At 42.1% G+C, this 26113-nt stretch overlaps 1 protein-coding gene across 1 annotated transcript in view; it reads left to right on the forward strand.

Annotated features, from left to right (window-relative positions):
- LOC144695613 (aminopeptidase Q-like) overlaps positions 1-25757 on the forward strand; it is a 217140-nt gene extending 191383 nt beyond the window's left edge. Inside the window, exons 16-20 of the mRNA XM_078566512.1 lie at positions 10887-10997; positions 13794-13961; positions 18194-18334; positions 24626-24704; positions 25565-25757. Coding sequence (XP_078422638.1) covers positions 10887-10997; positions 13794-13961; positions 18194-18334; positions 24626-24704; positions 25565-25720 — 655 coding nt within the window. The 3' untranslated portion in view covers positions 25721-25757. The remainder of the gene's footprint in view (positions 1-10886; positions 10998-13793; positions 13962-18193; positions 18335-24625; positions 24705-25564) is intronic.
- The last annotated feature ends 356 nt before the right edge of the window (positions 25758-26113 follow it).

The raw sequence follows: 26113 nt of genomic DNA on the forward strand, positions 1-26113 counted from the left end.
GGCAGCTGTGGATCAGTTGATAGCACTCTTACCCCGGAAATAGAAGGTTGTGGATTCAAGTCTTAATCTAGGACTTGAGCACAATGATCAAAGCTGATGCTCCAGTGCATTCTTTTGGATGAAATGTTAAACTGAGACCCCCTCTATCCTCTCAGGTGGATGTGAAAGGTCCCCATGGCACTATTTTAAAAAAGAGATCCAGTGTCTTGGCCCATATTTATCCTTCAATCAACATCACCAAAACAGATTATCTGGCCATTATTGCATTGCTGTTTGTGGGAGCTTACTGTGCGCAAATAGATTACGGCATTTTCCACATTACAACAGTGGCTAAACTTCAAAAGTACTTCATTGGCTATGAAGTACTTTGGGGCATCCTTTGATTATGAAAGGAACTATATAAATACAAGCCTTTCTTTCTGATCTTTTCAACAGGCAGAAAAGAAACAAACTGTTAAACCATATAGTTCAGACTAAATGACCAGTAGGACTTCCAATCCAACAAAAAACACGGAAAAAATAAAATAAATGCAGTAGATAAGCATTACACTTACTTAAAAGGTACTTCCTGAATTAACAAAAGCAAAGTTCTACAGAATTTTAGATTACTTTACAAAGCTTTTAAATTTAACCTGTTGGCAATGCCTAAGAAGATACATTCCTCTGAGTTGAACTGTCAACTAAAATCCCTAGGGTGGTGTCTAGATTGTTTTTTTGAGGTGGAGGCCAAATGTTTTTGAAGAAGTCCCCAGTTCTTACTCAGCATATCGTTATTATGATTTAAATTATTTCTAGCATCTGAGAAGATCTGAATAACAGTCCCATCACTGTCTTGAAAGGCGTTTACTATTTCAGGCCCAATAAAGAAACATTTAGAATCCCTATCCAACATGATGGGCTGGATTTTCATGGTAGAAATAGGTAGCTGGAGTCCAAAAATTTCCTGGCTCAGCACACCTGCTTTGGGAAAATGTGCCTCAGAAAGTGTGATTTTCATTCCAGAGGGGAGGAGGTGTATGCTGGAGTCAAACCTGCCACCCCCGGAAACAGTTTGAGGGTGGCCACAGGGACTGCCGAGGGCCAAGGAAAGCTGGTTAAAAGACCTGCCTTGGCTCTCTGGAACGATGTTCTGATAGGGTTCTGGTATCTTTATAATCGGCAAGGTAAATTTATTCACTCAAAAACTTATTGCCAGTCTTAATCCTCAACTGAGGGAGATTTAAAATCATCATAAGAGCTTAGTCAGCTACACTAGTTATAGACATGCCCTTAAAATAACTCCCTCCCAGGAGTATTTAAACTAAACAAAGATATCTTAGAATAAAATATAAATGGTATATTATAACAGAAAGAACTCTCTGAAGAGTCAACCTCTTTCAGAACAAAATCCTTCATGGAAGAATTTTAGAAAATTTAGGGCACTGAGATTTACAAAGTGAAACTATAACATTTTATAATGGTTACTTAATAATATTTTATTATAATCTTGAATCTTGGATTACATTTTAATGGTTACAATATTACAGAGTGTAAAGTAAATCACAAACTAATCTTCCTAAAAGTAAATATATAGGAAATACAAATCCACTTAAAAATAAATGTAGGATATTCAGAGAAATAACAACTAGTTTATACTTACAATCAAAAGTATAAAGCGTAGTTTTCTGTTGTCTCAGTTATGAGGAAACCTATCTAAGGTCTTGACTCATTGATGGTCACGCCAATCTGACCCCAATGTTTATCTAACAGTCTATTTTAAAGAAAATCTGTTGCTCTTAGAATAACATATTATCTGTTATATTTCTGAGGCTCTTTTGTTTAAGAGAATTCTTGATGGGTTCAAAACATGTTTCTTTTTCTAAAAAAGCAGGTGCAGTTTCTCAAGGCCCATCTGGAAAAAGCCTTTTACAGGCCTTAGCATCTGTGTATCTGGGTGAAATTGATGTGTGTGTGGGTGTGTGTGATGTTGTGTGTCTCTGCTTTTTGCAAAGGATTTTTAGCTGAGATTTAGCTGAATTAAAATTTTAACCCTTTCATTAACTGGGTCAGATCCTTAACAGTTGCAATTGTTTCCTTCAATATTAGGCACCAGCCCTCTCACCACCCTCTGCCCCTGCACCCACTCCCCATGTCCCATCCATGCTAACTCTGCCAACCTATGCCCTTCCACCCAATGCAATGGCCTCTCATACCCTCCATGCCAACCCATGCCCTTCCGCCCAAACCCTACAGCTCCTCATACCATCCATGTCAACCCATGCCCCTCCAGCCATGCCAATGGCCCCTCAAGCTCAATGCCAGCTCATAGCAGTTCCATGGCCATTCACCCACTATACACTCTGCACAGAATCAATGAACCCTATGTAATAATGGCATGTGTGGAAACGCTCAAAAAAAGCCATCATAACTTCCTTTAAAAACTGCTGTTACTACAACCCTATAAAAGTGTCAATCAATCAGACCTTTAAAGTATCAATAGCAGAAACTTTAAGTATTTGACACTTCTTTATCTTGCGTGAATAAACATTGAGTCATTGACAAAATAGAACTAAAAACTGCTGTCAATCAAGAAATGTTTTCCCTTGTGTGCACCTGTTTCAATAAACTAATGGAAATCTGGGCTCTCAGCCAAGAATGCATAATGCACAATGCATTGGGGGTGGGTAAAGGGGCATGGGTTGGCATGGGGGGATACGGGTAAGACTTTTTGAAGTTATCTTTCAAAAGGTTCTTTCGTCCAGACTATGGTTCATGACCCCTTGTGGGGCCATCTAGCACAAGTCCTTGAGAAGCTGTCCCAACTCAATGAAAATTGCTAAGAGATGCCTACCCCTGCAATGGAGCTGGCCAGGTCCGGAATTCAGGGTACGAGTTAGCTGCCCACACTTTTCTCCCGCACTGGTGAAAATTGAGATGTGCTGGGAATGGTTCAGGAATCCTGGAATTGGATCCAGTCTGCCATTTTTAAAGTTCCACGGAGTCTCCCCTGCTCCACAAAAACCCAGCCCAATGTTCCTTTAATGGGTGTCACAATTACATTTATAAACCTGAAATTATTTTATTTTACAACTTCTGTGCTAGTAGCCAAAAAATTTTGACTTGACTAGGTTTTAGTGTGAAATCAAAATAAATCAAGTTGGATCATCCTCCCTTGAAACTCGTTGCCTATTTGCTTCATTTCCAAACTACTGCTGGTAGATACTCAGTTTAAATTTGCAATAGTTAGGCTAGCTAAAGGAACCTTTTAAAATTCAAAAATGTTCCAATTTAACACACAATGTATCCAGCGTTCACCACAATGTTGCCTACTCTTTTGGTTTTGGTGCTTCACTTTGGTTTTGCAAGCAAAAGCCCAATTAATCACTTTCACATTGTTCACACAGTGAAATATTTACACCAACGATGCATTGTGTACAATGATTAGTGGGCTGAATTTCTGTGGGGGTTCTTCTGCTCATCTGGTGTAACTTTGCTGGAAGAATCATGGAAATCCTTGAATAAATGTACCAATGCAGTTTACGCTCTTTTTGAGAGGTTTTCATGGTTTTTCCGCCAAAATTGCAACAGACCAATGGGAGGACCTCCACAAAGATTTACCCACAGATCCGTATTCAATCTTCATCATTTTTCCACAAACATTAACTCAACATGCAGAAAAATGTGTTTTGACATTATCGACATTTATTTTAAGGTTCTGTCTCTACTTTGTTCCTAACTGCATTAAATTATGCCAAGGGATGTTACCATATGAATGTGCAGTGTAAAGGTACAATGGGCTGCCTTTAAAGAGGGAATGGTTCAGATTTGAGTTGGAAGGTAGTATAACCAAATCCAGAGCTCTCTGGATGATGAAAGAGATAGGGAGTAAGGTGAAGCAAAAAAAATGGTGCTTATGACAGGTAATACAAGTGAGCACCAGACTGAAGAAGGAAAGTATAGAGGGGAAGTGAAAAATTAAATATGAGAGGCAAAGAGAGAGGATGAGAAGAAACTGGCAGTGAACATAAAATGGAATCCAGGAGTCTTCTATTGGCTTATGGATAGTAAAAAGATAGCAAAGTGATGAGTGTGGCTGATTAGGAACCAAAAAGGGGATCTATGCATGGAAACAGAGGGCATTGCTGAGGTCCTAACTGATTACTTTGCATCTCTTTACCAAGGAACATGCTGCCAAGGCATTAGTGAAAAAGGAGGTGGTTAAGATATTAGATGGGCTAAAAATTGATAAACAGGGAATATTTGAAAGTCTGACTTTACTCAAAGTTGATAAGTCACCTTGATTGGATCAAATGCATCCAAGGATGCTGAGGGAAGTAGAGTGGAAATTATGGAAGTACTAGCCATATTCTAACAATTTTCCTTAGATATGGGGGTGGTGCCAGAGGATTGGAGAATTGCAAATGTTACACCGTTCTTCCAAAAAAAATGGTGCAAGGATAAACCTAGCAACTCAGTCAGTTTAACATCGGTAGTGGGAAAGCTTTTAAAAATGATAATCCAAGACAAAATTGACCATCATATGGACAAGTGTGAATTAGTTAAGGAAAGACAGCATGGATTTGTTTGGGGCAAATTGTGTTTAACTAACCAGATTGAGTTTTTTTGATGAGGTAATAGAGAGGGTGATGAGGGTAATGTGGTTCATGTGATACACATGGACTTCCAAAAGGTACTTGATATAACAGGCTTGTCAGCAAAGTTGAAGCCCATGGAATAAAAGGGACAGTAGCAGTATGAACACAACGTTGGCTAAATATCAGGAAACAGAGAGTAATGGTGAACAGTTATTATTTGGACTGGAGAAAGTTATACAGTAGAGTTGGTACTAGGGCCATTGCTTTTCTTGATATATATGAATGACTTAGTCTTGGGTTAAAGGGGCACAATTTCAAAATTTGCAGTTGAGACAAAACTTGGAAGTATTGTGAATTGTTAGAAAGATAGCGAAAGAATTCAAGAGAATATAGACAGTTTGATACAATAGGTGGACACATGACAGACCAAGTTTAATGCAGAAAAATGGGAAATGATGCATTTTGTTAGAAAGAACACAGAGAGGCAATATGAAATAAAGGGTACAATCTTAAGAGGGTGCAGGAACAGAGATGGACTTCTGGCTGCAGTCTCCAGTGCTTTCTGTTAAGATGCTAATTGAGGGTATTAGTGTACCAGGACAGACCAACACATCCATCACACAAAGTATGTGCATTTACAACATTAACAGTGTTCCTAAATTACACCATGGAGAACCCATCAGTGCTCGAGTCGCTGCAGCGTCCTGCACTCATGAACACTCCTACGTTGTGCCCCCACCCCCCGGGGTTGCCTTGGAATCGGTGAAAGCAGGCTGCTCACCTCTCCTGCTATATGGCATTGAGAAGTATGGTATCCCTCCCAATCATGTAGTAACCCGTTGGGTCCTACCTGAGCTGTGGGCTCTGCATTTCTGCAGGGGCAGCCGTTATCACTTAGACATGCACCGCAGACAAGGGGTCTGACAGAGAGGCTGGGGAAGCAGAAGATGAGGGAGCTAAAATGCTCTCAGAGCCCTCATCCTCCTTGCCAATATCCAGGGCTGGTGTTCAGGCAGGTTAGCTGCAGCTGACTGCTGGGTGGAGAGTTGTCAATTCCAGCCACCATTGTGCTGGGTATGGGTAAGCAATTCCTCATGTATTCCCTGGAGATCAGTGTTCATAATCTGAATGGACTGCTCTGCTAATGAGTCAGTCTTGAACTCTTTGCAGGGTGTCATACATAAGAACATAAGAACTAGGAGCAGGAGTAGGCAATTCAGCCCCTCGAGCCTGCCCTGCCATTCAATACGATCATGGCTGATCTCATTTCGACCTCAACTCCAATTTCCCACCCTCTCCCCATAACCTTTCAACCCATTACTAATTAAAAATCTGTCTATCTCCTCCTTAAATTTATTCAGCGTCCCGGCATCCACTGCACTATGAGGTAGTGAATTCTACAGATTCACGACCCTTTGAGAAAAGTAATTCCTCCTCATCTCTGATTTAAATCTACCACCCCTTAGCCTAAAACTATGGCCTCTCGTTCTAGAATGCCCCAGAAGGGGAAACATCCAGTCCACATCTACTCTACTTTGTCTATCCCCTTTAGCATCTTGTATAGGTCAATTAGATCTCCTCTCATCCTTCTGAACTCTAGTGAGTATAGGCCTAAATTGCTCAATCTCTCCTCATAAGACAAGTCCCGCATCTCTGGAATCAATCTAGTGAACCTCCTCTGAACCGCCTCCAGTGCAACTACATTCTTCCTCAAGCAAGGGGGCCAAAACTGTGCACAGTACTCCAGGTGCAGTCTCACCAATGCCTTGCACAGTTGCAACAACACTTCCCTATTTTTAAACTCTATTTCTTTAGCAATAAATGCCAAAATTCCAATTACCTTCCTTATTACCTGCTGTACCTGCATACTAGCTTTCAGCGATTCATGCACGAGGACACCCAGATCCCTCTGCACTGAAGTTTCTCTCCATTTAAATAATGAGTCGCCTTTTTATTCTTCCGACCAAAATGGTTAACCTCACACTTATCCACTCCATCTGCCACATTTTGGCCCATTCATCTAACCTGTCCATATCCATTTGTAAATTTCTTATTTCTTCATTGCAACTTACTTTCCCATCTATTTTGGTGTCATCTGCAAATTTAGCTGTAGTACCTTCTAACCCTGAATCCAATCATTAATATAGTTTGTAAATAGTTGTGGCCCAAGGACCGAACCCTGTGACACCCCACTAGTTACAGCTTTCCATCCAGAAAAAGACCCATTTATCCCGACTCTCTGCTTTCTGTTAGTTAGCCAATCCTCTATCCAAGCTAATATATTACCCCTAACTCCGTGTGATCTTATCTTGTGTATTAATCTTTTGTGTGGCACCTTATCAAAGGCCTTCTGAAAGTCCAGATATATTACATCTACAGGATCCCCATTATCCACTTTGCTTGTCACATCTTCAAAGAACTCTAGCAAATTAGTCAAACACGATTTACTCTTCATAAAGCCATGCTGACTCTGATAGATTGCATTTTGACTTTGCAAATGCCCCATTACTACTTCCTTAATAATGGATTCCTACAATTTCCCAACGACAGATGTTAAATTAACTGGTCTATAGTTTCCTACTTTCTGCCTCCACCCCCCCGCCCCTATTTTAAAAGGGCGTTATATTAGCATTTTTTCAATCCACTGGAACCTTTCCAGAATCCAGGGAATTTTGGAATATTATAGCCAATGCATCCACTATCTCCACTGCACTTCCTTTAAGACCCTGGGATGTAGGCCATCAGGTCCCTGGAGCTTGTCACCCTTTAATCCCAATAGTTTGCTCAGTAGTTTTTCCTCTAGTGATGGTGATTGTTCTAAGTTCCTCCTTCTCTATACCCTCTGCACTACCTGTTACTATTGGGGTGGTGCTCGTGCCCTCCACTGTGAAAACTGAGGCAAAATATTGATTAAGCGTCTCTGCCATTTCCGTGTTCCTCATTATTAACTCCCCGGTCTCATCCTCCAAGGGACCAACATTCACACTAGCTACTCTCTTTCCTTTTATATACTTGTAGACAGAACATATACTTTATATACTCGTATACAGCTCTTGAATACGCTCAGAGCGATGCTGCATGTGTCGCTCATGAGATTGGCTATTCTGTCATGTTTGGAATTCATGTGGTCGAGCCCTTGAGAAAAGGTAGAGCTCATCACCGCAATGAACTCCTCCACTCGAAGTGCATGAGCTCACATTTCCTCAGGGAACTCCACCAGTTGTTCACACTTATGCAGCTGCTGCTCCAAGTACCCCATAAGGTGACTCCTCAACACCTACTGAAGCATCATTGTGACTGGCCTCCCCCTTCCGAGGGGGCACAGAGGTTTCTGACTCAAATATCCCTCCTCTTGCACTCTGGTGTGGTGCCTTTCACCATGCGCTACATCCCTCCAATGTGATACAATGTTGGTGGAGTGTGGGCTGGTCAGATGTAACGGTGCACCCTTGGACAGTTCTTAGTCCTCCTGATGCCCGAAGGATAAGGCAGTTCAGGGAGAGTGCCTTGTGAATGCTGTGGGGACCTGTGTGAAACACAAAAGGAGGCAATGAGATTTGGCCCTCGACATGCTGAAAGCATGCTCGGATACATGCTATTGCCTTTAACCATAATGGCAGTGCCCTTATCATGCAACCCAAGATTTGCACTCTTCCTCATACCAACATCCCCTTCTGCATAGTGCACCAATAGAATTACCACCATGTTCCAAACACCTCATTTAGCACCTGCAACAGACAATTTTCCATCCCTGACAATTAACTGCGATGGCACCCTGGCTACCTCCATGGCTGGCTCCTTCACTTTATGAATAGCCCATAACCTCATGGACCCTCCCCCAGTCTAGGCTTTCTCCCTGGCATTATGGGCCCTCTTGTCCTTCAAAAACAATATAAAGAGTGATGTCAGCCATGGACAAAGCTCTTCAATGTAGCAGTGCACCACAGTGGCCATTCTAATTTCACCCCATAACTCCATGAACCTACCTGAGAGCATTGGACATACCTCTCCTTTAGCATGGACACTTATATGTGCTAAGTCTGGCACCACAGGTGCAGCATTCAGATGTCAGATATCAGAGGGACCTCTGTGTGCTTCTGCCGAAAAACTCACCTTGCCAGAGCACAGCAGATATTGGAAATTCTTCTGACATTTGATCCAGGATTTTGCATATGCCCATGCTGCACTCACAGTGGAGGCAATCTCCTGCCATGCCTGCTTGCTAATGGAAAGCTGGGTTCCACCGTCCTGTAGGGTATACCGTATCCTTTCTTTCCTGGACCTCCTCCATCAGGATATGGAGGTCACTGAACCAGGGCACCATCTCTCCTGCTCCTTCATCAGCTGGCCTGCTCTGCGAGGTTTTGGCATGAAAATGAAAAAAGCTCGTGGGCATGTAAGGCTTCCAGCTTTGATTGGTACCACACATTACCTATGTCTGCTTACACACAAGAACCATGTTCTCTAGTTCAGCAATGCCTGATGTTGGGGGGTGCACTGCATGAATCACATCTGTTCCACTCAAAGCTGGTATATTGTGCTCTCAAGGGCAAAGTACCCTTCTGGCTGGCTCCCTCCGAGTCACACTAGTCTGCCATGACAGTGTACTGCTGAGAGGATCATGGGCAAGGCTCAATTGCATGGCCGCACTCTGGGAAATGGGTGGATAAAGAGTGGGTAGAAGGACAAAGGTTCTACATGTGGTGTCTAGCAATCATCCAAGTCACTGTGTTATTCTGAGTTAATGTAGAGTGTCAGGAGCAGCTGATGCTGCCATTGCCATGGCTGTGTCTTGTGAAGCTTTGCTAATCTTAACTTACTGGAATTTGCTCCTTCATTATAAGGTGAATATGCAATCTCTACATTTTCTTATGTAGGGCCAATAATGGGTCATCTGTCTCAGTGTCGGCAACCAGTTGCAGTTAGTGCTCACCTGACCGGTGATGGACTTCTCTCATGCCCAACAGCACTTCCATGAACTTCCTGCCTCACAGCAGGGACTCCTAACAAGTTCACCTTTTATAGTCTGCCCAAGACATGTTCCCTACACAGGGCTCACCTTCACATCTCTACTACTTCCAGGGGCAGCGGGCTTGGCTCCATCCCACACCCACCCCTTGGAATGAGGGTCCTCACCATTCAGGTGAGTTTCTCCCAAGGCAGGCATGGTGAGCCGGGAGATTTCCTGACTCCTGCTATCCGACTACGGAGCGAAAATCCTGGTGCAGGTGTCATTCATATAAGATAATCACTAATAAATCCAAAAGGGAATTCAGGCGAAACTTCTTTACCCTGGAACTTACTATCAAATGGAGTGGTTGAGACAAATAGTAGAAATGCCTTTAAGGGGAAACTTGATACGTACATGAGAGAGAAAGGAATAGGAGAATATTTTGGTCGAGTCAAATAAAGTCAGGTGGGAGAAGGTTTGTGTGGAACATAAACTCCAGTTTGGGCCAATTGGGCTGAAAAGCCTGTTTCTGTGCTGTAATTTCTGTGTAATTCTAGTAATATAGCACCTTTCAGAGTTTCAGGACATATCAAGCTTTTTACAACCAATTAAATACTTTTAATGATTAATAAATTCTATGTAGGAGCATACCATGAGTCACAAGATTGCAGGTTAACCATATATTAATTCATTAAAAATATATTTATTCATTAAAAATAATTTGCATAGGAAATTATGGCATTTTTCAATTATCAGAATTACAGTTTCCTCATGGTTTTGTCATTTAGCAATTATTTAACACACATAAAACTGTCATGGTATTACATATGTGAAGTCAAAACCAAGTACTGCATTCAGATCATGCAGGGTTTGGGGGTTGGCAGGGGGAATAATTGGTACAAGGCAGAGTCATGGGGAGGATGTGGTGTAAAGGAATGTAAAGAGGAGGAGAGAACAATGTGGAGGCCTGTTTACACCCTATCCGATTTTCCCTTCTGTTGAATTCAATAAAGAGATAGAATGGTGGCATATATAACGGGAGGCTGACCCACTACCATCCATTTTGTGGCCATGGTGAAGCTGGCCATAGAGTCTGGTCACAAAGGCATAAATAAAGGTTTCATCAGAAGATTAACCGAGGAAGGGAGGTAGGTGAAGTTACAGAAATGGAAAGTAGGGGGTCCTGGTGATGGAAGCCTGAAATAGGAGTTTGCTGTGCATTTTCAAATGTAAAGATGTAATCCGTTCACTTGAATATATAATAGATTGTAGTGTAAGATTAACAAACCGTTCTTTATTTCGAATGTAGAGTCACAGTACATAAATGCCACTGAATTGCTTCTACTTAATTTGCCATCCAGACCAATACTCAAAGAAACTCTTCAAATAGTGCGTCTACTTGATGTAAAGGACTTTGTGGATCGAGCAACGCATTTTTATTCACAACTGATGAGTAATCCAGCTAACAATACGTAAGTGTTTCAAAATTACAAAAATCAATAAAAACATTACTTTCCAAAATAGCAACAAAAAAAGGCACAGAGTCAGATGGGGAGGTTTACTGCCACATTCCCACCTGCACCTAATTTCCATCCCCTTCCAGACCACTGCTGGTCACCCTATCCCATTAGGCACAATAAAATGGCATCGAGAAAGAGGAGGATGAAGGGGAAAGGGACTTGTGGAGAGGAATTTTCCCCCTTATTGCTGCTGTGTCTGCCTTTCCCAGGAACCACCAGAAAAAAGGTAGCAATATGCGCAAGTGATAAGTCCCCAAAGTACTTCAAAGGAAGGACAGGGTCAAGTAGTGATATACTTTCCACAATGACCTAAGAGTATATCCTATTAAATCTTGTTCATGGCCAAGGCTGAAGTATCTTTTGGCATCCCCCTTGGGGATCTTTTGGCTCCATTAACTTATCAGTCACCACCTTAGGTGCAGCAATGGCAATCCTACAGAATTCATTGTCAATCTAGTATAAGGTAATTGATGTTTGAAATATTTTTGAAAAGAGAGACATGTTGTTGAGACATGGCACTCATCAGGACAATCACAAAAATGCCAAACTTAAAACCATCATAACAATTTATCCTACAGGAGAGAAGGATGCTGATTTGTTGACAAGTCAACTCTGATTGGCTGAGACATTAACATGGAGAAAGTAATGGGGAGCTATAGGCTCCCCAAGTTAGTGTAGCTATTAACGCACTCAGGATTGTTCAGCAAGTGCTGCCCAATCCCAGAATTACATCTAACAGTAGACATTTTGTTTTGGGTTTTGTAAAGGCATTTGCTGTTTGATTCAATCAGCACTGAAATTCATACACGATGTTGCCCAGCTGTGTGGTAGGCAGAACATCATTTTGGATTGACAGCAGCATTCTGCCAGTAGAAAATACCACTTGCATAGCTGCTGCATAGTAACAGCATGAAACAACTTGCTTGTTGAACCTGTTGTTCAAACTTTTGAGATACATATCCTTTCCAGGGTAATATTAGATAGACAGGCATTTTTCAGGTCCGACGGTATCGGCCTTTGGTCCATTTGAGAGTTTGCAAGACACACAGCAAACATTGATCTAATCAGGATAGCCACTGTCCCACAGGATAGTTCTGATGCGCTCAATTTCTTCATCAATCTTGCAAGAGCAGCAAATGTCTGGGGCCCTATTTACAAGATTGCTGATGAGGCCAATCTTATAGCACGTGGAGCTATATGAATCCCAATGTATATATTGACCCCTACACCTTAATACATTCCAATTGACTTTTGAGATGAAGCAATCTAATTTCCTCAACGTGCTAGCTGAGAAATCCGCTAATAGGTTCTCCACGAGTCTACCACAAATTTGAACAGCAGGTTAAGGAAGCTGTTTCACGCTGCTGCTATGCGGTAAGTATGTGAGTGGTATTTTCCACTGCCTTCAGTCCAAGATGATGTCTTGCCTGCCGTACAATTGAGCAACATCATGTATGAATTTCAGTGCCGGTGCACTACCTGGTACGTCGGTCATACATCCCAAATGACTGGCTGATCGAATCAAATAGCATGTTCCTCGATGCATTAATTTTGTTTCTCTCTCCACAGATGTTGTCAGGCCTGCCAAGCTTTTCCAGCATTTTTTGTTTTTATTTCAGATTTCCAGCATCCGCCGTATTTTGCTTTTACCAGCATGTTCCTTTGGTTGATCGTAATAGGCAGACTACAGACTGTACTCAATCAACCTGCACTTGCACAATCCAAAACAAAACATCTACTGTTAGATGTGGTTCCCCGACTGGGCAGCATTTGCTAATAGCTACACTAACAACCAATTTAAGATAATCAGTTGAGCTCGTAATGTGGCTCATTTACGCTTGCGAGAAGCAACATACATTCATCCACAGGGACCCGTTCTCTGCAGACAAAAGTCTTGCATCTTTTTCTGAACTACCCAGAGCTTGGGGAGCCTATAGCTGCCCATTGTTTTCTCCATTATGCCTCGGCAATCGGAGTCAACTCGCCAAAAAATCAACACCCTTTTCTCCTGTAGTATAAATTGTTGTGTTCATTTGAAAATTGGCACTCTTGCATTTATCCTGATGAGCGCAAGGTGAAAAACTTCAGCAACATGTCTCTCTTTTCAGCAATATTCAAGTTCTGTACTAACAAGGACCTGATGATTGAAATGAAAAATGCCACTGTGCTATAGAATGCTCTTCTAAATTTGTGACTAAATCACATTTACTGCAGAGTAGAGGAAGCTTTAATCTACATTTAACCTAGCATGGGAATGCTTGAATTTGGGCTATATTGAAACTTGTGAATAAGAATATTTGCAACAAAAACATCTGTGCTTTACTGTCATCCACCCTTCATTTAAGCCAATGAATAATTCATGACCCAAAAATCGAAAGAGTCATTGCAAAAAAAAAAAATAGTGTTTACAAAAAAACAGCCGTATGTTTCCAAATGAAAGTTGCCAGAAATATTTTTTTTTATTATCTTTGTATTGAATCTACTATTATCTACAACACTTAAATCCACTGAAGTTACTGCTGAAAGGAATACTAGTTGAAGATTAGGGGAAATTTTAGAACGTGAGAAGGTGGACATAACTTCAGCGCTGCATTCTAGGCAGGCAGCCCCCACCTGCCAGGTGCACATGTTAGAAATTCAGGCATAATCATCAGAAAGCCACCTCAAAATATCAATTTGATTGTACAGAATTTGAAAAATGACAATTGAAAGAAAATATGAAAATATTGCTACATTCTTGTTTTTCAGAATTCCAAGTTACGTCAGATACTTAATCTACTGTGAGGCCATTAAAGCTGGCACTGATAAAGAATGGAACTTTGCGTGGACACGTTATCTGGATCAAATATCAATAGCAGAGGATGAAGCTTTACTTTTTGCTATGGGCTGTAGTAGAGAACCATGGATTTTAACCAGGTATTAGCTTTCCAGCATACAGCAATGTAACAAACCAGTGTTTACCTTATGTCTTTATTTTTTTAATTCGGTGCATTTCTTCTTTGTGGAATTCTGTTAACAATTTTAACCATTTGTCCTTTTCAACTGCATTCTTCAAAATCCTTGGGCTGGATTATATCCTCCTCTGGCAGGTTTGAAGGTGGGGGCGGAGGGAGCATGTAAAATCCAGTGAGCACCCTGCCCGCTGTTGACAGACCCGGCCCTGACCCCTCCAAAATTATACACAAGATTGGGGGTGGGGCGGGTGGAGGCAATAGGTGGCCCACCTGCCCTTGGGCCAGTTGAAATCCTTAAGAGATCAATTAGTGACTACTTAAGGGCCTAATCCTGCCATTGCAGGTATTTTACCTATAGTGGGGGTGTCACGCCATGTGGGACGCATGGCAGCTTTAACTATATGAGGTGGTGTCGGACAAGTCATCTACTCAACCTCCCCCTTTACCCCCTTCCCAGTGTCTCAAACCCAGTCTCACAAACCCATCAAACCCCTCACCAGGGCCTGCCAGCCTGACACCAGATTTATCGCCGAGTCTGAGTTCCTCTTCATCAGGACTCACTGTAGTCCCAGGAGTGGTCACAGTTAAGTGGGGGCGTACTCACCCTTAACTTTTTAGACAGGGTAAGGGCACTAGGACCACAGCGCCTTATTAAATCCAGCTCCAAATGTGATAATAGTGATCTTATTTCAAAAGTTACTTCATAGTTTTAACAAATCTCATTGGTCACCTGGATCACTAATGACCATTTTGTTAGAAACAGAAAATGCTGAAAAAATTCAGCAGGTCTGACAACGTCTGTGGAGAGAGAAACAGAGTTAAATGTTTCGAGACTATGACCCTTCTTCAGAGCTAAAGAGAAGTAGAAATGTGATGAAATTTATACTGTCTAAGGGGGATGGAGTAGGTGAAGCTGGATAGAAGGCAAGCGATAGGTGGGGACTAAGGAGAAATTGACAAAGATGTCATGGACAAAAAGACAAAGGGTGTGTTAATGGTAGTGGTAAGGGCTAAAGGAGGTGCTGATAGTGGCAGAAAGGTAAGAAAGCAGCTTGTGTTACTGACAGAACGAGAACAAGGGTCAGCATTCTGTGAAAGAACAACATGGAACAAGTAACAGATGGCCCTTTCGGGAGTGGGCTGGGGTTTGGAGAAAAAGGATGAAAAATGGATAAAAAAGGAATAAAACAATGAATAAATGAATAAAAGTGAAAATAAGTGGATAAAAAATAAATAGAGCTTTTTTAAAAAGGGGTGAAGATAGAGCAGAGAGTTCACGGTCTGAAGTTGTTGAACTCAACGTCAGGTCCGGAACGCTGTAAAGTGCCTAATAAGAAGATGAGGTGCTGTTCCTCCAGTTTGCGTTGGGCTTCACCGGAACATTGCAGCAGGCCAAGGATGGACATGTGGGCATGAGAGCAGGATGGGGTGTTGACATGGCAAGTGACAGGAAGGCCTGGGTCATGCTTGCGGACAGACTGGAGGTGTTCCGCAAAGCGGTCACCCAGCCTGCGTTTGGTCTCCCCAATGTAGAGGAGACCACAATGGGAGCAGAGAATGCAGTAGACCAAATTGAAGGAGGTGCAAGTGAAATGCTGCTTCACCTGAAAGGAGTGTTTAGGCCAAGGCGCAGGTGTTGCACATTCTGCAATTGCATGGGAAGGTGCCATGGGAAGGGGATGAGGTGTTGGGAGTGATGGAGGAGTGGACTAGGGTTTCCAAGAGGAATGACCTCCACCATTTGCGCCAACTCCAGCATGATGCCACCACCAAACAAATCTTCCCCTCGCTCCTCCCTGTCAGCATTCCATAGGGACTGTTCCCTCCGGGACACCCTGGTCCACTCCTCCATCATTCCCAACACCTCATCCCCTTCTCATGCAATCATAGGAGGTGCAACACCTGCCCCTTTACCTCCCTCCTCACCGTCCAAGAGCCCACACACACTTTTCAGGTGAAGCAGTGCTTCACTTGCACCTCCTTCATTTTGGCATACTGCATTTGCTGCTCCCAATGTGGTCTCCTGAACATTGAGGAGACCAAGCGCAGGCTGAGTGACCGCTCTGCAAACATGATCCAGACCTTCCTGTCACTTGCCATTTCAACACACCACCCTGCTCTCATGCCAAATGTCCATCCTTGTGGTCTGCTGCAATGTTCCAGTGAAGCCCAACGCAAACTGGAGGAACAGCACCTCAACTTCCAATTAGGCACTTTAAAGCCTCCCGGACTTAACATTGAGTTCAACAATTTAAAAAAAGGCGATCAAAAACAGTTTGAATATAGAGGATAGAGTTCATGGTCTTAAGTGGTCTTAAAAATTTATTTTTATTTTTTATCCACTTATTTTCATTTTTATTCATTTATTCATTGTTTTATCCCTTTCCCCCCACTTTTTCCCCAAACAACACCCCCTCCCCCTCAGCCCATCACCAGAAGTGCCATCTGTTACTTGTTCCATGTTGTTCTTTCACTGAGTGCTTACCCTTGTTCTGCTATTAACACATTCTGCTTTCTTACCTTTATGCCACTATCAGCACCACCTTTAGCCCTTTCCACTACCATTCATACCCCCTTTGTCTTTTTGTCAATGATATCTTTGTCAATCTCTCCTTAGCCCTGCCTATTGCTGGCCTTCTATCCAGCTTCACCTGCTCCACTCCCCTTTAAATTTCAATACATTTCTACTTCTCTTTAGCTCTGAAGAAGGATCATACAGATTCGAAATATTAACTCTATTTCTCTCTCCACAGATAGTCAGACCTGCTGAGTTTTTCCAGCATTTTGGTTTTAATTCACATTTCCAGCATCCACAGTATTTTGCTTTTAACATTCTGGTAGCCTCATTTATCTAGCAATCTTAAAGAACGTTAATAAGCACAAGATCAAATTAATTACTCAAATGTTTAATTGGAGGGAGCCTGGACCAATCCCAATGTAGGAAGGAAAGACAGGGATATGGGTTCATTTGCCATTGGTCTGTGGTAATTGCTGTTTATTCGTCCCTGGAATACATGTGTTTCATGCTAATCTTTATTCATTGCTTTTGAGCACAATGATAAGTCTATGAAAATAATGTGACTTCAAAATCGCATCCATCATTAGTCTGTGGTAACTACTGTTCATGTGTGCTCATTAACAATTACAGTGTGGCTTAATAGTACAGTTTTAATTGATTTTTCCAGGGTAACAAAAAGAGTCTTCAAAAACGTGTTAACGTTGGAATAGCAGTAAATATATAAATATACATAAGGGATAGCTTTGCTCCTGGGGTGGAACTTCATTGTTTGAAAGCAGAGGTCACAAATCTCACCCTTCAATCATTACAGCCCTATCTTCGATCCATGCTCCAATTTAGTTAGGATTCGTATCAGGAGTAAACAAAGTTACCCCTATATAATGGATATATGCATAGATATGTATTCTATATTAAAATTGATGAGAGGCCTCAGGATTCCAGAATTTCTGGTAATAAGTGATTCTGTCAATGTAACACAATATAAGTTGATGATAATAAGACATCGCCTCATGTTACGTGACAGCCTAAAAACAAGCCTAATCAAATGTCAGGTTTCATCAAACCAGCCAGCAACCACGGCATCACAAAAATCATCAGAAGTAGTATGTGTTACTTTAATTGATCTATATCAATGTCAATGCTTTTAAAGATGTGAAAGCAGGAAAAAAATTTAGCAACAGAAAGCTGCATGAAGACGATTAAACAAGGGAAAAACAAGGTCAAAGGGTAATTGTAAGGGAATCCTGGGATGCAGAAGGTGGACCATAACTAACGCTGGTAACAAAGAACCCACCAAGAGGGATCATAGCAGCAGAAAAGTGAGAGAGCAGAGCTGTCATAAAAAGAACGCAAGCCACAGGGACATACAAACTGCTTCTATTTACTGTAATTTTAATATTATTACATATTCTGGAATTACTAGCGTTCAGTGTCAGTGGGCAAAGCCACAAGAGATCCTGTATGCAAAAGAGACCCTGTATAAAACACCAACCTTTGACCTTTTGCAAATTCCATAATAATCCTATTTGGAATTTTGACTACTGTTCTACCTGTGTAAGTGCCAGAATGAAACCCTTACACAGCTCAAGTCATGAATTACATAATGAAACTTGAGAATAGATATATTGTACCTCACTAATGATCAATAACAACATTGTGGATCTTTATTTTTGCAGATATTTATATTATACTCTGGATGACTCAATGACCTCTCCTGATCATTCATTGTTAGTTTATTGTTCTGTGGCAAAAAATTCAATTGGTTGGCCTTTAGTATGGAACTTCGTAAGAGCAAACTGGGATACTATTGATACTAAGTAAGTCAATGAGTCCAGAGTGCAGTTTTCGTCTGACACCTGTTTCTGGATGCATTTAAGCGTAATTTTTTAAAAATCTATAATTCTATTTACAGATTGCATCAATTGCTAATAGAGATGTGACATGTGCAGATATCTGCCGCAGAATTCTAGTATAAATAGATGCATCAGGATAGAAATTCAATTCTGTATTCAGCAGTGACCAATATTCTATTTACTTAATGGGTGGAAAAATCACTGCCAGGCAAACCACAGAATCGCAGTTTCTATGTCGAAACTTAGAAAAATTTGCGGCACAGGAGGTCATTCAGCCCAGCGGGTCTGTGTCGACCAAGGAAAAACTGTTCAGCCTAAATCAACTTTCCAGCACTTGGTCCATAGCCCTGTAGCTTACGGCACTTCAAGTTAGTTTTTTAAATGCAATGTGGGTTTCTGCCTCTATCATCCTTTCAGGCAACGATGTCCAGATCGCCAGCATCTCCTGGGTGAAAAGATTTCTCAATTCCCTTCAAATTCTTCTGTCAATTACTTTAAATCTATGCCCCTCCATCATTGACCTCTGCGCTAACGGAAATAGATCCTTCCTATCCACTCTAAGCCCCTCGATGTTATACACCTCAATTAAATCTTTCTTCAGCCCCCTCAAATCCAGCCTTTCCAATCTTGCCTCATAGCTAAAATTCTGACATGGGACACTGCACGTCAAGGGCCGAGAGCTGAGGTTATGAATTATGCAGGCAGTGGGCGGGCAGCAGGGCAAAGGTGCCGCATGCAAGAGGCAGGAAGGTAATTGAGCTTGTTGAAAAGGTCGTTAAATTAAATTAACATATGTTTGATAGGAATTAAATGCTTCCCTCCAAATTCAATAAGCAGTGAATGGGCAACAATGACTATTGGGACCCTGACCGTTAAAGTTGGTAGTTTCCAGAAGTAGGAGAGATTGCAGCTCTGAGCAGCAACAGCTGCACACTGCATCCAAGGGCAGTAGCCAATGGAGGGGGTGTCATCCAAAGATGGGATTCATCCACCCAGTCCTCCTGGATCCACAAGCAGTGGAGGAGAGGTTCAGAGGAAGGGTGCATCAGACACCAGCATTACCAGGGCAGCAGGAACAGCAAGAGATGAACCTGTGGCTGGACAGATCATACCAGGATGCCATGGGGAATGGCAGCAGGAGAGAGACTGAAAATGGCCCTTGCTGCATGCAAGCGTGGTCTGGTACCTGTAGCGCCAGAGGTGACTGCGAATCTCAAGGGAGTCCGATACTGCATGATGACATAGCAACTGATGGGACTTGTTAGGCACCCAAATCCAGTGGCACTGAAAATCACCACAGCACTGAATTTCTACACCTATGGCTCCTTCCAAGGATCTACCGGGTCATGTGCGGCAGTGGTCATGTGTGAGATATCCCAGGAAGTCACACACTGCTGCATTTGGGAGGTGACCAAAGCACCTGCTTAAAAGGCTGGACAGTTTGTGCAATTCTGAACTGTGCGATTTCCTGCCGGCCAGGCTGAGGTCTGTTGGCCTCAGGGCCATGGACTTTCCACATATGCAGGATGTATTAGATTATACACAAGGGGCATCAAAGCTCCAACAGACCAGCCTGCAGCCTTCATCAACAGGAAGGGCTTCTACTCCATTAACATTCAACTGGTATACGACCAATGCAACCACATCCCTCAGTTGTGTGCCCATTTCCCAGTGAGCAGCTCCCACACATTCCAGCTCCTCACCTGCCTCTATGGATGGATCCTCGATGGAACCTCTCAAGTCATAACTACTAACACCAGTGAGGAACCCTCATACGAAAGCCGAGGAATGACCCAATATTGCCACAGTTTGACCCAGCCATGATCGAACAGACAATAAGCCTGCCCAAGATGAATGGCCTGGGCCATTCCAGAGGAGCTCTGCAATATGACCTAGAGAGAGTTTCCAGATTGTCATCTGCTCTGCTCTTCACAGCCTTGCGCAGTACTAGGGTTGTGAAGAGCAGGGCAGCCTTGCATCCAGAGGACATGGAGGAGACTCAGTCCTCTTCTGATGAGGAGGCGGCCAAGGAGGCAGGGCTACAGGGTGAGCCATCTGCACCAGACGTCAGAGCCTAGGGAAGCTCGTGACAACCCAATTTACAGTCACTTCCATTAGTCATGATTTACCTAATTGACCTGCCGCAAACCACGTCTCCCCCAAATAATATCAGACATATCACTTACCAGTGCCCCATACAAGACGGCCAGACGACTCCTTCACGCCTACAAACAGGTAGATAAGGGTCCAAGGGTTGGCAGAGCCATTCAGAAGCTATTAGTCACTGAATAAAGGGTGGAGGAATAAACTCACCAACACAATTTAATGAAACATAAAAAGCACTAATTAACATCAAAGTTTTAAACACCCGTGCTGCCCTGGTGCTTTGAAAGTACCCCTTCTAATATACTTCTGAATGCCCCAACTGTCAGGCCCTCCGCTGTCACAGCTTCCATTAGCTGCTTCTGCATTTCTGTGAGGTACTCACCAGCCTGTGACCCCCAAACAAGTTTGCGAACACATACCCACCAAGGGTGAATGTATCTGCACTGGAGAAGGATGCAGCGGAATCATGTGATGCTGCGTCCTGGGAGACTTGAATGCCTTCAGAGGAAGAGGTGGACTCCTGTTCCTCTAGACTGCAGATACTTACATGGGAGAGCAAAACTATCAGGTCTTAGGCCTTCCAGTTCACTCCTCCCATCCATTCCTGCTGTATGCTTCTTTTCTGCCCAGAGGCGGACACTATGTTCTCAGTATCTTCATTCTCATTGTACATCCCTCCAATCTCTCGATCAGCCCGGCACCCTGCTCTCCAGCCAGGTCAAAAATCTCCATCTGAGCAGCTGTTGGGGTTCTCTAGTCTGGCACAGCTCCATCCATCTTCACCCTCTCTCTTGCACTGTGGGTCTTTTCCTCCTGCTGTCAGAAGGGGAAAGTGAGTCTCCAAACAACGATCCACCGGCCCCCCCCTCGGCTAGCATCCCTCAGGCCCATGATATGCCAAATCCTGGCTTTACATTGAACATTCTATGGAGACTTGTAAGGTGCAGAGCCCCAGACGGGAATGTAGTAAATAAAATTACAATAATATCCAAACATGCTACAAACATCAACCCACCCTGCATTTTCCACTAGCCACTATCTATTTTGAACTTTTAAGGAGTAGAAAATTGGCAGAAGTAGTGCCAATTTTGGAAGCAATATCCTGTGCCAAAACAGCACAGGGGTACACGCACTGTCATACTGACATAAACAAATGCATGGGCAGTTGCCTCCTGAAACAGACATTACAAGGAAGATTTTATGAAGCCCAAAGAGCAGGAAATGAGGCATGCAGGGTGACTTAATTGTGAAATTTGATTTCCTGAGGGCAGGTTCAGATGCAGAGATAAAGTCAGCAGCGCGTATGCGGCATGTTGAGCATTACACCGGCCTACTTGGAATTCATTTGCATACCATGAATACTCAATGGCGCAGAAGTTTTTAAAATTACGTCCTATCTTCAAGGTAAAGTCAGCGGCGCATGAGAATCTCATGACACCCGGTTCACAAACACCTAAAGGTGGCATGCACCTGTCGGCTTTGTGCAGTTTTGTGCAAGATCAGTGGTTTTCCTTGTTTAACTCTATGGCACAAGGGAGGGAACAGGAGAATGGACTCTTGCATGATGGATTAGGACTGGCATGGGCGAGTCAGTGGTGAGGGGGATGGGGGCATGGAGGAGTGGAAGAGGGAAGGGCCTAATGTCCTGGCTGTGATGGTGGTGGGGGAGGAAACGGATGGATGGACAGGGGAGGGGTGGTGAGGACAGTTATAGTCAAATAAGAAAATATTCAAATGTGGGTCCATCTCGGGCTGTGGGTTGGCAGAATTCTTACAGGACTTTGAGTTCACCTGTAACATTTCAATTATCCCTGCTGAGAGTGATCCCGAACAATGTGCTTTAGGGAGGGTCAGCTGAGCCTACAAGTTCAGCCATGTCCCATTAGAGCAGTGAGTCCAACACTGGACACTTGCATGAACAATCAATAACAAATTTACAAAATACACAAAATTGTTTCTTCTGTAATAAAGGAAATATCCCTAACTCCCGTGTAACTATCAACACGTGCCAACTATGAGACATGCCAGTACATTTTGCTCTCTGTCTAAACTAGTCTCAACAAAATATAATGATGGACAAATGAATAAAGTGAAATAAATGCAATGTAAAATATTTACAAGCAAAATTTAATTTTGAAGAACACCCATGCCATCTTTGTGCTCTCAATAAGCCTTATGTTAATGGCAATGGAGTTGAGCACACAAGTTGTGGCCTTGAAGCAGACCCTCCCTGCTTCACAAGAGGCTCTTTAATAGGCCACTCGTGGATGCAGCATTGTCAGCTAACAGTGCTGAAATGACAAGCTTTCCCTGCCGCTGAATCACACGTGTTTTGCATGGATACCACTGCTATTTTGAATTTTAATTATAATCGCATGGGGAAGGGCACAAAGAGAAAGCCTAAGCGGCGCACAGTTTTAGTTAAAGTCAGGAATGCACGCTATTGACAAAATCTCAGCCTAAGCTTCTAACGAAAGTAAATAAGAGGCCTATAGCTAGTTTCAGTATGCCTGCACTAAATTGGTTGACAATGAGCAGAGCAGGCTCCGAATTTCTCTGCTCAAAATTCATAGGTCACTGCAGCTGACGTAACAGACATTAATGGGCTTGATTTTAACTTACTCAAAAGTCATTCATTTGCTCAGAGTTAAAATCCTGTTGTCACAGATAAAAATCACAGTAAGAATCCTTGGTCACCAGAGCAGTTCTTCTCACAAATACCCTCTTTTACACTTCATTACAGTAGGCAGGCAAAACATAACACTGACCCTCTCTCCAAATCCTCCCAGTCCAAGTCCTTTTTCTGTTTGTTCGTAACATATCCATCACTCATTAGATGTTGATTGAATATTCAGTCTCGTCATCTACAACAGCCTGTAGCACTTCATTAGAAAGTCTTGCCTTCCTTGTTGCTTTTTCTGCTTTGTTTGAGCTTTTGCTTTATCACAAGATAAAAGGGTACTAAGTATCTTTTGTGGATACCATGAAGAGCCTCAGCATCTCTTAATAAGCGAGCACCCCATTACTAGAGGTACATATTAAATGCATCCCATCTTGTAAACTATTATGTTAAGAATCATGTGTTACGGATCAATCAGCAAAGTCAGCTTATATTTTTAACCCATACATGAAAATATGTTTTTGATATCAGTCTTTTTTAATTTACAAGTTGAAGTTTATTTAAAGAACTCGATTTAAAAAAAAAAAATTCTATTCATCAAGGTGAAGGATATTAGTACTGAGGAATAGAAATATTTCAGCTTTGGTGCCTGTGGTTGTATTTTCCCCATTTTATACTCACATTGATTTTTTTTGCTTACAATAGAGATCAGAGAAAAATGTTATCACAAGCATCAAATACTCACTGTGTCAGGTGCAGCATTGATAGCTAAAGAATATAGCTCCTCTATTCCTTTAGATTCATCTCAGCCCCAATCTCAAAATGTGTGCCTATGTGACATATTTCCATTTCCAACACTAGCCATCTTAGGCATCTCTGAGAAAGCCGTTCATAAGAGTGTTGAAATGTCAGCATGTTTGTGCTAATGGGTCAAGACCAGTAAGCATTAAGTTAAGTTTGCCCAAACTAATTTCATGTAGAACTGTTATCACCAGTAGACTGAAACATTCATCCTGTCTGTCCACGTGGGATTCAAATCCAGGTTCTGGAGGTGAAGGGCTGCTGTTCATAATAATTTGGGGATTGCCCTTTCAGGTCCTCAGTAGGTTCCAAAGTACTTCATACTAATGAATAAAACTTGTGAAATCTAGTCAAAAGAAATAAATAAATAACCAGTCTTTTTTTTAAAAAAGTGTAATTGATTAAAGGAAAAGCATGGATCAGGCTATCTGGAGACCTCCGTTTCTCTTTAAATGATGTAAAGGATACATTGTCTACTTAAGCAACACATGGATCCTGAATTCAATGCCTGTTCCAAAAGAATGCACATCCAGCAATATAACAATCCCTCAATACTGCACTGGAGCATGTGTCTACATTATGCATTAAAGCCCTGGATGGGGTTTGAAGGCACGACCTTCTGATTCAGATGCAAGAATACTACCAAGTGAGACAAGATTATACTAATAACAATTTTTACATAAGATTATCATTGTATTTATATTTCAAATTATTTGTCCTTATTGTAGCTCTACAAACTACATTGAACTGATATCTTTATTCTCCACATTGGCTGAAGGACATCTAACAGATTTTGAATTCAATGAGGTATGAGAGTTTGATATCAGCGTTGCTAACTTAAACCCAAGTATGGAAAGGATTGACCTTAATTTATGGTTACAACAACAGGCCTTATATAGCACCTTTAATAAAAAAATGTTCTAACTTAACTTAGAAAAATGTAAAGGGAAAAATGGATGCCAAAGACGGAGATATTAGGAAAGTGACCAAGCATGGCCAATGGGGTGAATTTTAAAGGAGAACTTTAAAGATAGTGGAGAGGGCGATATCAGAGTGAGGAAATAGAGAGGTCATGCCACAGCCACAAGAGGGGTGGAGGGAAGGGAGATTCACAAGCGGCCAGAATAAAAGAAATGAAGAGTTTGGAAACGGGGGATGTGTAATACTGGAGGAGGTTACGGGGGGAGGAAGGGATGGGTCTGTGAATGAATTTAAACACGAGGATGAGTGTTTTAAATTTGAGGCATTGGAGAACAAGAGCCAATGTAGGCTAGGAAGAACATAGTTAATGAGCAATTGGAACAATCCAGGACAGGATTAAGGCAATGCAGTTTTACAGGATCAGTAGTTTACAAAGAGTGGTAAATGGGAGATGGCCAAGACAGTAGTAGAATAGACATGTTTGAAGATGACATGGGTGAAGGTTTCAGCAGCAGATGGACAGAGGTGGGGCACACAGCCTCGTGGGAAATAATTTTGTCTCTTCTAGGCACTTGTCTCCAGTTAGATGGTTAAATGTACAGCAGAGTAGAAAAACCTCATTCATACTGATTACTGTAAGTTTTCTTGAGCCCTCCTAAATAAAGCAGTAATGACTAATATACCATCACTTGCACAGTAACCATATTTCTATGACTCAGCTTCTTCCTACATTTTTTTTTATATAGTTCGAATTATTCCTGAACAGTACCATTGATGAAGAAGGAGAATGGGCAAAAGAGGTTAAACGTATCATCAGAGACAGTCGGGAACTTTTGAATTGGAAGAAGAAAATTCATACTGATGTTCACAATTGGTTAAGTGAAAATGTACCTGAGGATTAAAACCAACATTAAAAAAATTCAGGAACACAACAAGGTCCTTAGGCTCAAACAAGCCCATCTTTCTTTCAGAAATCACCCCATCCACCTACTTTGCATTATATTCTTCAATGCCTCCTTTCTCCAAAGGTCTCTTTAACTCATTTACACTGACAGCTTCATTTGCCTTTCCTGTTATTTATTGCACAATTCTATTATTATTTAAGTGTAAAAGATATGCTTGACTTTCCTTCCAATTATAATATCTCAATTTCAACATGCGCCCTGGCATCTAACCCTTCATCCTAATGAATAAAAAACTGGGAAGAATGTTACTGGGCAGAATTTTACCAGCCCCATGAAGGCAAGACTGGAAGCAGGCGCGTGGGGCCAGTAAAACAGAGTGGGCCGGCATCC

The sequence above is a fragment of the Cetorhinus maximus genome, chromosome 2, assembly GCF_964194155.1.
Source record: "Cetorhinus maximus chromosome 2, sCetMax3.hap1.1, whole genome shotgun sequence".
NCBI lineage: Eukaryota > Metazoa > Chordata > Chondrichthyes > Lamniformes > Cetorhinidae > Cetorhinus > Cetorhinus maximus.